At 40.1% G+C, this 15,707-nt stretch overlaps 1 protein-coding gene across 1 annotated transcript in view; it reads left to right on the top strand.

Annotated features, from left to right (window-relative positions):
• The window catches only part of LOC126389034 (tenomodulin-like), a 53,199-nt gene extending 40,418 nt beyond the window's left edge, over positions 1–12,781 (top strand). The window contains exons 3-4 of the mRNA XM_050042450.1: positions 3,451–3,591; positions 12,629–12,781. Coding sequence (XP_049898407.1) covers positions 3,451–3,591; positions 12,629–12,781 — 294 coding nt within the window. The remainder of the gene's footprint in view (positions 1–3,450; positions 3,592–12,628) is intronic.
• Positions 12,782–15,707: the final 2,926 nt, after the last annotated feature.

Genomic DNA, 15,707 nt, shown 5'->3' with positions numbered 1-15,707 from the left:
AAACTTGCCTACTGCAGCTTAACGTCACAGTGGTTTTCAAGAGTTTCAAGTGTATTATAAAAGTCTTTGTGACCAAAGTAGTCATATAGTGGCCTGTACAAAGAGTGTAGCTTAAATTGGAGCCTCTCATATGTGCTGGCCTTTCATATTCCTGCTCAGTGTCATATGGGAAGCTAATTAACTTTCACACAAAATATTTTCTGAAAGGTTTTGCAGCCAAGTGACGGTTCCTGTGAATTGCTATTTAGAAACGGTACCAGTAAATTATGCAAAACAAGCCCTTTTTAAATCTCCCATTGCTATATTTTCAAACCAAAACGCACAATGTATATAATGAGAGTCAGCACAAAAACAAATTATAACGATCATCGTCATTACAGCCAGGCAAAATATTGTGCTGTGTTCTAAACTCTCATTCTTATTGCAGCATAAATCACACTGCAAGTTTCCCAATGTACTGAAGCACCTATAAGTATCAGAAGAGGCCGTACAGAGGCTATTCATTTCTATTTTCAGAATGCCAATTATGGTGCACAGCAGCAGCTTTGGATATTGAACCAGTTGAAGTCAAACTGTTGTAATACATTATTATCTATTTCAACCCGGTGCAGTGGGGAGATTCTCACCGTTGGATTTTCATCAAAAGTGATAGCCTGCTGAAAATGTAATTCACTGTTTTAGTATAAATCAATAAGCCTCCAGAATCTATTCCCCCATTCCACCTTTATGTTAATATAAAAGAAATGCTCAAATAGAACTTTAATTCACCACACAGACTTTCAGACTGTTTAATAGCCCCAATTTTATCCATAACTGCTCAATTGACACTTAAATTTCAAGCCCATCTTAATTTGGCTTCTCCTGACGATTTTAAGTTCTACTTCTCTTTGGAGCCAAGGCTACTGTGACCCATGTTAATGGAGATTTATAGGCGAGTGCCATTCTAACAGTGATCTTCTATTAAGAATTATATCCCATTTGATCATTATTACTCCCACCAGAAGAAAAGTCATCACTGCGTGTGATGCGGTGTGTTTAAATGTGCTGGATACTACGTGTAAGCAAGCAGACACAAAACATGTTAAATGCTGAACGTGAGCGTGGAGTGAGAGCTAATTTTGCATCGGAGCGTTGCAGGGCATTCTGATGTTTCTGATGAGGGATATAAATCCTGATGGACTCCCATCCGAGTGTATTCATTAATCATGCGTCTCATTGGCGAGGCTCTGATTTGCCACTGAGACAGATGAAGATGAACTCAGCAATATATTTCTCATCATAACACAACCCTCACATAAATATTAATAGCATATTTTCAGCTGGTGGGCATGAATCATTTTTCAGACAGGGAATTTTAAGAGCCATCCATGCATGTCCAAGAACAGTACATAAGCAAGCAGTTGTGATAAACAACTCTGCTTCAAGGCAACAGTGAAGAGAAGGCTTTAACTGTACCAGGGATTCAAAAGGTCTTTATTTTACTTACTTAAGGCTCCTTCTATCAATACATTTTATTATTTAACTTCACATCTTGTCAGTGCAAATGTTTTAATTGCAGTAAGTCTTTTTTATCACTGATGTTAGTTTATGACTAACTGTAGCTGCCGTGATGTTTCAGATCATGGATGTTGCAAGTGTAACTAATATGGGAAGTCAAGAAAATGTATAGCTTTTGATCATTTTGAGCTGTTACATATGTTTTATTGGCTTTCAGCTCATTGTTTTGGTTTTTGCCGTCCACAACATTAAAGGAATATTTCATCCTCCAAAATGATCATTTGTATGTCAGTTACTCAGCCAGTGTTACCTTGAACTTAGGAAGAAAACTTCAAGCATTCTTGAATCGGAGTACCCGTGTAGCCATGGGTGTGCCTGTGCCGCCCAAAGAGGCAGCTGGCACACCCAAAAATCAGACAAAGAATGAATTTTTAATTATAGTCTTACTAAAATGTTTTGTTTTTAACTTAGCCCACTTCCCTGTCATTTCCCTTCTGCCTGTGCATTGCTATGTATAATGGTGTTAAACAGGAAGTGAAGGCAAAAATTCTGTTTACCACAATGCAAAGCAGGCAGGCTATGAATCTCCACAGATAGTATGTTTACACGCACAGTTTAGTCGAGCTACAGTTACACTCGACTGGGCCATTTATTGGACTACTGTTCTTGTCCCAGTATACAAGCATGAGAGGGACATTGATTTATTGACTAAAGTAAGTCCGACTCCACTATGAAAAGTGGTGTTATTCCCTCTTTCATCTCGTTAGTATTGAACCCTTTTCCAGCTGACTTATTACGTCACAGTCCAAACTAGCAACAAATGAGTTAGACTTGGTTAGCTAACACTAACTGGTACCATGATGGACAACTTTACAGGTCTGTATATTTTGTCCGTCCAAAAATGCACAGCTCTGGATGTTGATTTCTATATGTTGTTTCCCGCCTCTTCTTCTGTTATGCATTTAATGCTTTCTTCGTCTGGGTCAAAGCTCGGGCGGAAACTGTGGGGCGGAAACTATCGTTACCATGGAGATGGTAGTTTTTCATCCACACTGACTCTTACTTGTAGTCAGCGTCCCTGTCCACAGAGGCAGCTGTCTGTTAGCAGCAACTGTGCCACCTCGCAACTGTCATAGGAATGAGCAAGGCCCCACCTCTAATGCTGTATCCAGTTCTCTTTACACATCCATGGTCAATTTCTACTTGTGTCTTTACAAAAGAAACCTCCGTGTTTGCAGGCAATGTGAGTTTCATCACCAAAACTGCTTTAGGTTAAGGCAACAAAACTACTTGATTAGGTTTAGAAACTGGCAAGTGCCATTTCACTTCATTATTCAGTCAGACATCATGTTTATGTCAGCTGTTTTTTCATTTCAGTCAAGAGCAAGTGACATATCAGGCCAGTTGTTGTCATCTTCAGTCAAACTGTGGTAGAAGTTTGCAGGAGAAATGAACTTGACGACTTCCCTGATTTTAAAAAAAATGCTGATTTAGACTCTAAGGTTTGTTATGTCTGTAACTTGACTTGAAACATCCTGTGCAGATGTAGAAATTTCATGGACACTTGTTGCTATTGTTGTGGCATTTTCCTGTCCATGGATGTAGCTATTTTTTGGATCCAGCAGATGACATCAGGAGGACAGTGCTCACATTCTACAAAACTCCTTTTGGCTTTATTTTTTTGACAACTTGGGGAACAGCTGTCAATACCACATCTATTTGAATCGCTGAAAAAATCTGACGTGTTGGCAACTATTTATAAGTCTGCACAGGCGATTCTTAATTCTGACTGTCATGTGGGATGGACTCCTCAAAAATTGTCCTTCTTTTTATGCTTTTACTGACCTTGTACTATTCTTTGGTGGAAAATGATGATACAGTGAGTGGTAAATGCGCCACTGTGACATTGATCTAACGGTCACAATGCTGAAAGGTTTTTTTGTGCCGTTGCAGGTGTATGACCACCAGTACAAGGCTGTGTTGGATGGCGTAGAGACGGACGGTTTGCTGGAGATCGACCCCGGTCAACGCATTGAGATCTTCAGAATGGGAAATGGGAGTGAGGAGGTACTTGAAGTGCACGACTTCAAAAATGTAAGTGAAAGGGTTTAACAAGGCTGCGAGAGCTATTCTTCTTTTACTGAAAACGTGATGCTGTAATTGTGTCTTCTCTTCAGCGGAGGGATTATGATTTTCACATCCTGCCCTTTTCAAAGAGGCGGTTGACAACATTTATCCTTTGTTGAAATCATATTTTCTTCTTCAGCAATATTTTCTCGTCTTTTGTCACTCTCTCCGTGAAAACAGGTGTGACAAACCTTTTAAACATCTGAGAAACTAAATAATGGAAATTATACTCAGCAAGGTGTACACACAGATCAGGAATATATTTTAAAAAACACCTACCTGAATCAGTAACTGTACTACTTGAGATTATGTGAGTGCACACACACATAAGCACACACACAGTAGCCTAAAGAGAAAGTCTTTTACTATAAGACTGTTTTCCTCCTGTTAATTTATACAGTAACTTCTTTGCACTACAGAGACAAACACCATTAAAAAGCCCATCTCTATTTGTTTCTCACACCTTTTTTTCAACTGCAATTTTGTCTCCAGCAGAACTCATTAACTTACCTTTCATTCCTAAATCCTTCCTCGAGTGTGCGGGAGGTTACACACGCTGCACCTCAGAGAGGGGAGCGTGCTGTTTGACTGGTTAATGAGTGCTCTTATTCTCACGTCGTTATTTACTGTGAAATGTTAAGTCGCGAGGCTGAACGTACAGGATGCTGCTCATCCCAAACAAAACCCACATTGAGTTGTTATTGTTTTGGTACAATGGTCTGTGTGAATCTAAAGCGGCTCTATATGATGGAAACCCAGCACAGCACCGGAAAACTTTAACCTCTGCAATCAATCTCTATTTCTTTCACTCTCCCTCACCAAGTACCAGAATGTGTGTGTGCATGTGTGTCCCACTTACCCACATAAACACATGTGCCTGTTACTTGTTCCACTTCCTGTTAGTGAAGCACAGCCCCCGAGGAGATTTGTGTGATTCAGTGCTCCACCATGGAAGACTAAGAAACAAGCGAGTGAGCAGAGTAATTCAAACCTCATTGTGATTTTTTTCTTAAAGGAGGGGAAGGAAATCCACAGAAAAACAATGGGTTGTACTAAGTGGTAGCTTGTGTGCTGATGTTAGAGTAGATTTTTTAATATAAAAAAAGGGGATGTTGCATGTTGTTACACAGACTAAAGCCACCTCTAAAACAATCTTCATCAAGCCTGAGGGCTGTGTGAGGAATGGAAAATGAGGGGATTAGGCCACCAGGACTGTGGACCGAGGAAAAATCTATTCGCTGTTGTTTCAGACCAACACTGCACTCATTTTAACAGGAGAGAAAGTTACAAAAAAAGAGAGCAAAAGAGACATGCTGAGAGATAATCAGCAGGGTCACTTTTACATTAAAATAATACTCAGAATAAATATTCTTTGACAGGTGAACTGAAGCTCATTTGGTCTTTAACATGCTCATTTTAGTTCAATTAAATGACATCTGATTTAGTGTTACGGCACAAATTACTCTCTACATTTTAACTGTGCATGAAAGGGAAGCTATAATAAGTACTGGGTGGTTTCTATTTTTTCATACTTTCCTGATGTTTCAGAGGGATAGCCTAAATGGTATAGGATGGTATGCATATGTTGTGTGGCGCCCACAGCACTCCATAGCTTCTTTAGTCTAGTAAATAAACAAAAAAATAAACTTAAAATGTCAAGAAAGGGAATATCCTAACAGAAAAATACAACTGTACATCTTCTGAATTCAAATTTCTCACTTTCATGGAACTGCAACGAGCTTAATTTCCTTAACTCATCACAAAACATGCTTTGTTCAAACTCCAGCCCAGTTACCAAAAGCAAATGTTGGTGATGTGTGTTTCTGCAAACCACAAATACATTACATTTGTATTTTTCATACCTATATCAAAATTTCTAAAGGGACACAGCATATGAGCTGATGTCATCTGGAAGTGGAGGGGATGATGGATGGCATGACACCTACACGAGACACCTGACAAGCTGCAGACCAACAAACAACAAAAGCACTTGTGATTTAGCAAGTCACTGCTGTTTTCCCAGTCGCTTTTTAGGAACAAAACATGGGTGTCTTGTAGCAACTTGTTGCTGTGTTTCCAGAGGCTTTTGGAAAAAGGTACAATAGTGGTTGTTTTGAACCAAGACATTGCTGCTTTTCCTCCCAGGTTTGTACCTCCAATATGGCTATTTTAAGCAAAAACATGATCTTTTCCTGATTATGACCAAGTGCCTTTGTGCCTGGATGTCACCACAGTTTTATTGAAACATCTGCTACATAATAATGTGCGAATGTAACGGATCTGTCTTGGTTAGTCTTTCAATTATTCCAACAATCACCATCTCTGAAAATAAATCCCTAATTAATTTAGTTAAATGTGAAAATATGCTGGCTCTACCACCACTTTTCCACGTGGTCTTTCTATGCTGTTTCAGGCCGGCTGTTTACGGTCCTGTCTGTCAGCTAAGCTCCCTGTTCCAGCAGGAGAGACTGACCTCTGGTGGCGAGTGCTGTGCACTGCATCACCTCAGTACAGCATCTCTGTATCAGTTTAATAGAAAGAAGAGCATCTGTATTTTTGACAATATTGAAAATCTAACAATCAGGACTCCAGATGTCCTGGTATATCGTATTACCATGATACCGCCCAAGCCTAGCTATGATACAGTCAGACAAAAATAATGATTGAAGCTACAAAAACGTTGACATTTTGGTTGAGGTTTAGTCATGGTTAGACAAGAAAATGTTCTGCTAAATGATTTTTGTCATGCTGTCACTCACAGGTAAGTTTAACTGACTGAACTGATCCACCATGACACTACTGTATGCTGCTGCATTTCAGTCATTGCTGTCAGCATATGAAGTGTGTAGTTCTGTTGGGTTTTTCAGATTCGAGCACAAAATTCCTGCAGGGCGCCAAAGTTGCAAAGTTCTCTTCTCTACATATAGTCCGTGATTGTGCCTTTACAGAACAAAGAACTGGTCTCTGCTGATTTTTACATGTTAATTTGATCGGGCCAAATATTTTTGTTTTTCTGACCTTTTACCAATAATTTCCAACAATGTGCACAGTGTGCGTAAAAGGCGTTCAACAAATCAACATGAGAGCCCTCAAGAACTGATTTCTGTGATGCCGTGAAGCCAGTTTCACAGGGAACAGCCCTGAGAGTTCACGGACTTATTGTAAAGCACACATCTGATGGTTTGTTTTACATATGTTTATAATTTTACATACAGATTTAAATTCATGTATATTTATAGATGTTTGTTATATTAGCAGGTGTTTCTAATATTACGTCCATATGTGTGGATCCATCCAGTATCTGTGCCCACTTATCCTTTACTGGATCGCAGGCACCTGGGGGCCCATCGTAGCTAGAGGCAGCGTACATCACAGGGCTAATACTAATACTATGGACAAATAGGATAACACTATCAATTACAACTACTGGCAGCTTTAGAGTCGCAATTACCCTAATCTGTGTATTTGTGGATTGTGGGAGGACACCCGAGGACCCAGAGCCTTCTTGCTGTACCGCACCACTGTGCCACCTTGTATGCAGAGTGGACAAAACATTTTGTGTCTCAGCACCACAATTGTTTCTGGCATTCCCTCTTTCTTCTCTTTCACTTGTCACCAGACCTACTCGATCTGTTTCAACACACCCAGAACAGCCACCAGCCCCTCAGCACAGATATTGCCAGCTACACCAGATTCAGTTATGGTGAAGTCCACACTGCAGCAATTGTCAATCATCTTGTTTTAGCCACTTACCTTCAGATTGCATCATGCCTGAAGCTTGAACAAAATCCATAAATCACCACAGATGTTGGAAGAAACAGCTGGTGAATACAGTCAATCTGTAATAAGTAATACTAATGTCAAGGTTTTGTTTCTCAATAGATTTAGTTTACATTTTTGTTAATTTCTCACTGTTTTCAACCTATGTTGCTCTTATAGACTCTCTGTAGTGTAGCTGCTAACCTCACCTTGATAACCAGACATGTCTGTGCCAATATGACTTTTCAGCCGCTTATTATCTCTGAGCAATACAATAGAACATAGCCACACACAAGTTGAAGGGCATCAGCCACAATGGTCATATATCTATGAATATATACACAAGAAGTCATGTGACAACAGCAAGAAGTGGTAGTTTTGTCTTTTAGCCAGCCCATTCTTACTCCCAGCTCATGAAATACTGCTGCTTTGTCAGTTAGTTCAGCATCAGATACTTATGCAAAGAGACGCCTTTCTTGGTGGTATGATACACACCGGGCAGCGGCAGTTGTTGACACATTAGGCATCAACGCAACTTGTCAAATACTGCCACTTTGTGAGTGGACATCCAATGCACAGAGGTATCTTTCTCTTAAGAAACGCCCGGCCAGCGGGACTTTCACCCAAGAGCCCACTGTTTGTCTCTCGTCTATAACCAAAAGTCAGTGGAGTTATTTTAATAATAACATAGAGATCTAGTGTGTAACATGCCGCCGTAGCAACTTATGTCACATGATGTGTGTCATGAGAACATGTTGAAAAAGCAGAGAAAGAACCCTTTTTCTGCTTTTTCTATCATCTGTGGTTCATTTTTAATCAGTAATTAAAATAACTGAACAAATTGTCTTGATTTTGTACCCACCTAATTGTAGCACATGTAAAGTTTATATAACCTGAGCCTTATTTCTAACTAGCTTGTTTAATGTTAATGTGTACGACAACATTTTTCATTTAATAAGTTACATTAAGATTCAACTTTATTTTGTAATGTTTAAATTAAGAAAACACATTATGTACCATGTGACTTAAACAATTTGTAATGCCTCATTACTCAGTTTAACTGTTAAACACAATTACTTAGATATTGTTTACCTGACTGAAGCTCAGCACTGGCGCATGCTGTCGGGTCAGAGTATGTGGCTGTATGTCAATAAAATCCATGGAAACCAAAAGTACAAAGTATGTGGACAGGAGGATCTGTGAACAAAAGTGTGGGTGGAAATGGGCTCTGAGACTAATGAGGGAAATGGGGAACAGGTGAGCAATGGGGGCGGGGAAGGTCAGGTGATGGGAGTGGAAGGAGAGGGGTTACTACAGGCCAGGAGGGAGGAGCTGGAAGTGGGAGTCAGGTGACTGGGACAGGTGGGAAGGTCTGAGGGCATCTTGTGGACAGGTAGAGAATAACACTGAAAGAAGGGGCCTGGAGAGTGTGGCTGACAGGAGGGACAAGCAGACATTGTGACACTGTGTAAATATTTCACTGGCTAATTTACAAGTATCTCTGAATTCTCTGTGAAATGAAAAAAACATAACACTTAAGACACAAATTTATTTTACCACGTCACTACTGGAGGTGTTACTGTTGGAGCAAAGAGCAAGAAATAACTTCCTGCAAGCTGAAAAAAATAGAGTTTGTTTGAAATTGCAAACTAACATATTACTCAGGAGTGCAGTTTCCTGCTGTAGAGTGAGTGACTAAAGGACAGAGACGGCAAACTAGCTTGATGACATGTCCAAACACAAGTATGACACTGAATATATTAAACTGTGTGGATCATGAACTAATGACGTAGAAGAAATCTGGACCCTGTGGCTGGACCAGTTGGGAACCACTGCACTAAATTAGCAAGAATGTCATGAGCATGAGATGTGAGCTTATCTGACATACTCAACTGCCCCAAAATGCATTGTGACTCTTCAGACTGCAAGGCAAACATTTAAAATAATTAAAGTGGACTTCAGTTACTTCTGTTGTTCCACTGTCCGCCATGTCCTCTACTGGGGACTGCAAAGAACTTAAATTAATACTCTTAGATAACTGGGAATAGCTTCCACTATCCTCTTCCTGTTTTGTTTGCGCAATGGTTGACACACCCCCAATGCACCAAGAATCAAGCCTTTATTTTTTCCAGGAGATCGTACTCGGTGGCAGACAGAATTGCATAGTGAAAGTGAGTCATATAGCGAACCAAACTAAACACTGATGGTGTCATTATTCTGTAGCCGTTACATTGTTCAGTCAACATTTACATCATAATAAGTAAAAGCAGAAAAACTGGTCTATTTCCACTTTAACTGTTTTGATAATTTAATTATGAATAAAGATAAGGAGAAAAAAGCAGGAGCTCATTTGTATAAAATACTTAAATTTAACATTAAAATATTTTAATTTGCCTTAAGATAATACTGAAGTGAAAGCCTTAATGTTGATTTTCATTTGTGATAAACAGTTTTTACTGAATGGTAGCTCAGACTAGTAACCATAACATCGTGATTGATATAGTCCTGTGATGAAGAGCAGACGTATTGCTTGTGTATACATCAGTGTGAACAGTCAACACATTCTCATCCAAAGTTGTCACATATTACCATTCTGTCAGTGGCCTTTCATGTCTACATGTTACACACAAGGTATTCTCCTGCATCTGCTGTTCCAGGACACGCTGCCAATGTCGGACGTCAATAAAAGCACATGGTTAGGTTTAGATTAAAAAAAAAAACATCCTGGTTTGGCATTCAGACAGTGAACACCAGGCTCCCGGGTGAAAGTCCAGGGTTTGTTGTATATTGTTCCATTTCCAGGTTGTCAAATACCAACGCTTTGTCACACTCCTCTGCATGAAGCACAGGGTACCCTTTAGCATCTCTATGTGACACACAGCTTAAAAAAACATATGATTAATGTTGTGAAATGGTCGCAGTTAAGTTCATGCAAGAGAAAAAGATCATGTTTTGAGTTAAGATGAATAAGTTTGTCACATAATGGGATGTAAATACGTCAAGTGAGTGACGTCAGTGTGCATAGATTGTACCACAAAGCGGTGGTATCTGACGCCCTAGGAATGAGAATGGGCTGATTTCGATAGCAGTGTGGCTCTTTCAAAAGACAGACACTGTATGAGACATGTATATGGTTGAACAAATAAAAATATATAAGAATGACATAACAATTAAAGGCAAAATAAGGAGAAAAAAAAAAAGGTTTGCTAACCAAATTGGCAAAGATTATCCAATTATCTAAACAATACCAGGTGAAATTTTGTCACTCAATTATTGAAAAATGTTTCCTTCTTTAATCCTCTCACTGTATTTGAAATACCATTCTTTAAGTGTATAGTTGTTTGTGTCTCATGTAGTCAGTGCTGCCTCTCTGTCAGATCGCCTTTAGCCATGAGGATGTGGAAGTCAGAGGGGAATTTAAAAAAAAAAAAAAACAAGGCTAACCTTTTTTTTTTCCTTCAGCTGCACTGCATCCTCTTCTCAGAGCAAATAATACGGAAGCAACAAAAATCCCCTCCAGCGTTTCATCCGGCCAAATATTTTTTGGAGTACTTTGGAAAATCCATGACTGCAGGAGAACTACTGATGATATTGAGGATAGCCTCCGGTAATATTACATCCTGCTCAGATGCTGCCGCTCCACTGTGATGTCCAGATATTGTGGAGAGGCCTATTACAAACATGATTTATGTGATTTATAGGAAGATTTAGCTAAACATGAGGTTAGAGACAGACACAGACATGCAGATTATATGTAATATGTTACATTTGCTGCATTTTTATGTTGTGATTTTAACACATGAAGCCATTTTTATTCTGTGGCCTAAAGCACAAAGAAGTAAGAGTAAGAAATGTGCCTCTGATACATAAAATTATGTTGATAATATAAAGACATCAACCAGACTAATACCTGCCGACATGACTTTACTTCCCTATTCCCAGGAGCTGAATGATGCATGCAGGTACATGTTCTCTATCCTCTTGAATGAGCATCTTCCATGTGGATGCTCCGAGTGGATATTATATCACTGTGTGTTTAAATGACATCGCTTCTCCATTCCTCATTCTCGTGTTAATGTGCCTGTCTTCATTTTCTGATTGACCAACCCCGGTAATCATCGTATCTCATCACAACATTGCCCTCTCCTCTTCTGCCGCGACTCGCCAATACACAAGACCCAAATTAAACAGAGACTCATCACAATAAAGCCTGGCATAAACATTATGCTTTTGTGCTTGAGACCATTATTGCCCCATCCCTTTTTCCCGCGCAGACGAAATTACACGCGGTACATTATGACAGGCATCACTTTGTATCATGTCATGTGTGGCTGGGATCTGGTCCTCAGACTGACAGCACCACAGAAAATGTGGAAAAAAGGCACCCGCATGGTCAAGTTAACCGATTCAAAGGAGATGTCATTGCAATCACCGTGTTACTGTAATTAAATTTAGATTGAATCAAGTCCATTTTCATGGTGCCGCTCATACAATTTTCAGTTGATACAATTCTAAAGCAGCCGTGGCAGATGTAGATCCTGCCGTCTGTTCTAATACAGTGTGCTGAATGAGCAGCTCTACTCTGCAGAAAATAAATTGGATACAATCTGAGATACTGAGAGTCTTTCAGACTTATTCCGGCTGAATATCTTAGATTAACACAGAATGGCAGCGGGAGAGAATTAACAGATCTTTCTTGCCTATTGAGGCTCTATGTGTCAGACTGAATAGAGCTACAGTCCACATGGTGGAGGATCATCAGTGGAGCTGAAGAGAGTGACTCCACACTTGACTGCGCAGATTAAGAGAGTGACAGGGACCTATGACTGTCTAATTCAATGGGGGCACTCTCTGTAGAAAACACTTCATTCTCAACAATGTCACTTTGCTCTCCTGTGCAATATATGCTGCTATCTGCTAAGTATTATACATCCACGGAGGAACACCCCTGCTTTTTTACTTCCATTCAGCCTGAAAGCAAGAGCTGTGTTGCCAGGGCCAGGCAGTCATCAGTTTTATACCATGCTAAAAGGAAAAAAAGATCAAAACACACCTCTTCTCACTCATTAGGTTTTAACTTCTTTGACTTTTTTAACAGCTTTGATTATCAGCAAAAAGCTGAGCATTTTAAAACGATTGCCCCGGTGCTTATGGGATACCCACATCACAGAGAGCTAATGAATGATACATATATCTGAATTCATGAGTAACCCTTCATTTCTTTTCCTTTTTTTTTTTTTCAAAGGGAATCACTGGGATCCGGTTTGCCGAACATCAGAGGTGCTACATCAGGACCCAAACTAGGAAGCTACCCACAGTGGCAGAGGTGGAGGCTGAGGACACAGAGTTACTGGTACGCCTCCTCCCCTCGTCTGTCTGTACCTCAGACTCTCTGTAGTCCTACAGAGGCTGTCATGCATATTGTAGGGGGATAACCAGAGAAGAGCTCTGCGAGCACCACACCAATCCCCCGTCTGTCCATCTTATCCCATCTCCCCCACCCCTCTCACTGAAGAGTAAACTGTGGTTTGTGGTGCCTGTGAAACCGTCAGACAGCTGCCCACAAACCCATAACATCTTTGTGGCTCACATCAAATAGTGTTTGCTGTCAATCTTGAGCCAATATTAATTTTTAATCATCTCCTCCAAAGGCTCTACCCAAATAGCCTAAAGGGGGAAGGGTTGCAGGAGAGGTCTGAGTGAGAGGTAAGCCATTAAAATGGTATTTTTTAAGAGATGATTTCTTTGTAAAATTCACAAGGCTCTCTCTCTCCAAGTTGAGAGTGATTCTCATAGTTGTATGTGAACTTGTGAAAAAGCAATGGAGGAAATTCAATCAATCAAAATTCCCAATTTTTTCAGTGTCACAGTGCAATTCACTGAGTAGGCCGTATGTTCAAAGAGAAAATCCCTCTCTCAAATGTCTCTACCGCTTGCATGCTCTCATTTACATTTCACATTGTAGCTGGGAAGAAATGACTGGCAAATATCTGACGCTCCCTGCTCACGGCTTCATTTTAAAAACAGAATAAGCCAATTGTCAGTTCAAGCAAAACCCAGTCTCAGTTTTAACTTTAAGAACACAAGCTGTTACACCCAAAAACCAAACGCTGTTTTGTTTTTTTCCCCCTCTCATCTTCATAATGTCTGATCCACGTTTACAGATACTAATTGCCCAGGCAGCACCATATGTCCATGCCATTTCTGTCTTCTTTTGTGCACTGTGAAGCCTAATTGGCTTAATTCACAGCTCCAAAGTGAATCATCTAAGGCCAGGAGAGTGACTAGGGCTTATAGCAGTAGATACCGAAGCCCTTATCAGGACTGCCATGAGTAAAATAGACTTTACACCATGTTTTACTAAATACAAAAAATGTGTATATGGTATGCTATACATGATGTTGTTCTAATCAATCTCTGTGAAAAGTCATTCAGAGCCTTTTCTTATGTGACACTGAAGTACACTCAACAAGGAGCCTTGAATCAACAGTCAGACATCAACCCTGTCTGCTAGACCTTACATATATATACTAATGTGTTATATTGAATGAGAAAAACTTAATTGCTGTCTGGATTTCATTCACAGGCAATGCTTGTTTGAGTATCTGCACCACATGCTAGTTATAAGGAGGTGGTTAAAGGTATATAAAGGATTGTCAGTTACTGTTTGAAAACAAGCTCGCCAGCAAGTAAAGCCAGCAACAGATTCACTCCCGTTTGGCATTTTGCCTTATATGTGGGTTTTTTTCTTTGTTTGTTTGTTTTGGGGTGGGTTTTTTGTTGGTGCTGTGTCTCTTGGATGCCTGCTGCTTACAGTCTGGCACCTGGCCGCTACCTTTTTATAAAGCACGACCTCACCTGAGCGCCCATAAACGTCCCGAGCACAGAAAATAGAAAGAAAATAAGAACATACAGTCAGAGGGCAGAGTCTCTGCTGATAAACATACCGCCACACACTTCTAGTGAGTCATAAGTGATGATTGAGAGGGATTACTTCTGTATGAGTCCTTACATTGTTTTTTTTGTTTTTTAACTAAATCTTGCTTTTTATATCTTAAAAGGTAGACGGCGGGCATACAGATTGCAGGAGTTTGATCAGGATTTGCATCCCAGGTCCAGCATGTGATTAGGTTTAGCACTTTGTGAACAATGCTTCAGTTGCTACATGTAGATTTTGTACTGAAAAACAATTGAAATATGTTGTAATGGCTCAGAAAAACATCAAGCTTGAAGTCAAAAGCAGAAAGGTTGATATAGAAGTTTATATTGACTTGAATTAATAAACAGCTTACCTATAGAAAGGGGTTGGGTTAGCTTAAACTGGGGAGAACAAAGGCTGGAAACTGGCAGGTATATATACTGTGAAGTGAGACTGATAAGGGAAGTGGGGAACAGGTGAGCAGGTGATGGGAATGGCAGGAAAGGGGGTTACTGCAGCACAGGGGGAGTGGCTTGATGTGGAATGACAGGAGAAGTAGCATAAGGCAGGGAAACCAGAGCAGGCAACAGGATGAATAGAAAGAGCTGGCTGAATTTGTATTCAACATATGTTGTGGCTGAAAGTTTAGCAGATACACTTTGTGGTTTGGCAAATATTTTCATTAAAAATGTGTACTCTTCATGTTGATAAAAAAAAAAAAAACATTTCGCTTATTTGCTGTTGCAAAGTCTTTCTGGCAATGTGGAGTTCACAGTCTCTACAATAGTCTAGTCTTTAAAGGAACAGTTGGACATTTTGGGGCTAAAAAAAAAGAAGCCAGCATAGAGGTGCCAAAAATTGCAGTTCCTCTAATGGCCACTTGAGGGTGGCTCCAAAAGCGAGTCAATCCCCACAGACCCCCATGTTAAAATGGCCAACTTTACAGCAGAAATGTTTACAAAAAACGGTTTTGGTCTCTGTAACTAATTTCCCCCTTCATGACAACTGCACGGGGGTAAATTTTTACTCACATATTGACATTTTATTAAGGCTTAAAGTTATGCATAATCAAGGGTTGGCCACTCTGAGCGTCATTCTGTCTGCGGATTATGTCCTCAGTCCTCCACAGTGCTTGCCACTCATCCAAATATGGTCACTTTCTGGCCCCAAAACACCAAGATGGTGAAATGCTTGACTTTAGGCTGTATAATGGGAGTCCACAAACCAACAAACCAATAGGTGACGTCACGGTAGCTATGTCCATTATTTTATACCGCCTATAAGAGTTAGATGAGAAAACTGAGGCAACACTCGTGGCTGGATGCTCAATTTTAAACGATAGCCAGGAGCATGTTATCTTGGTTTGGCGTTAAAGGCTGGAAACAGCGTGAAACAGCAAGCCTGG

This window comes from Epinephelus moara, chromosome 4 (assembly GCF_006386435.1).
Source record: "Epinephelus moara isolate mb chromosome 4, YSFRI_EMoa_1.0, whole genome shotgun sequence".
NCBI classification, from domain to species: Eukaryota; Metazoa; Chordata; class Actinopteri; order Perciformes; family Serranidae; genus Epinephelus; species Epinephelus moara.
The sequence above is the reverse complement of the archived record's forward strand: the minus strand, read 5'-3'. Positions and strand labels throughout refer to the sequence as shown.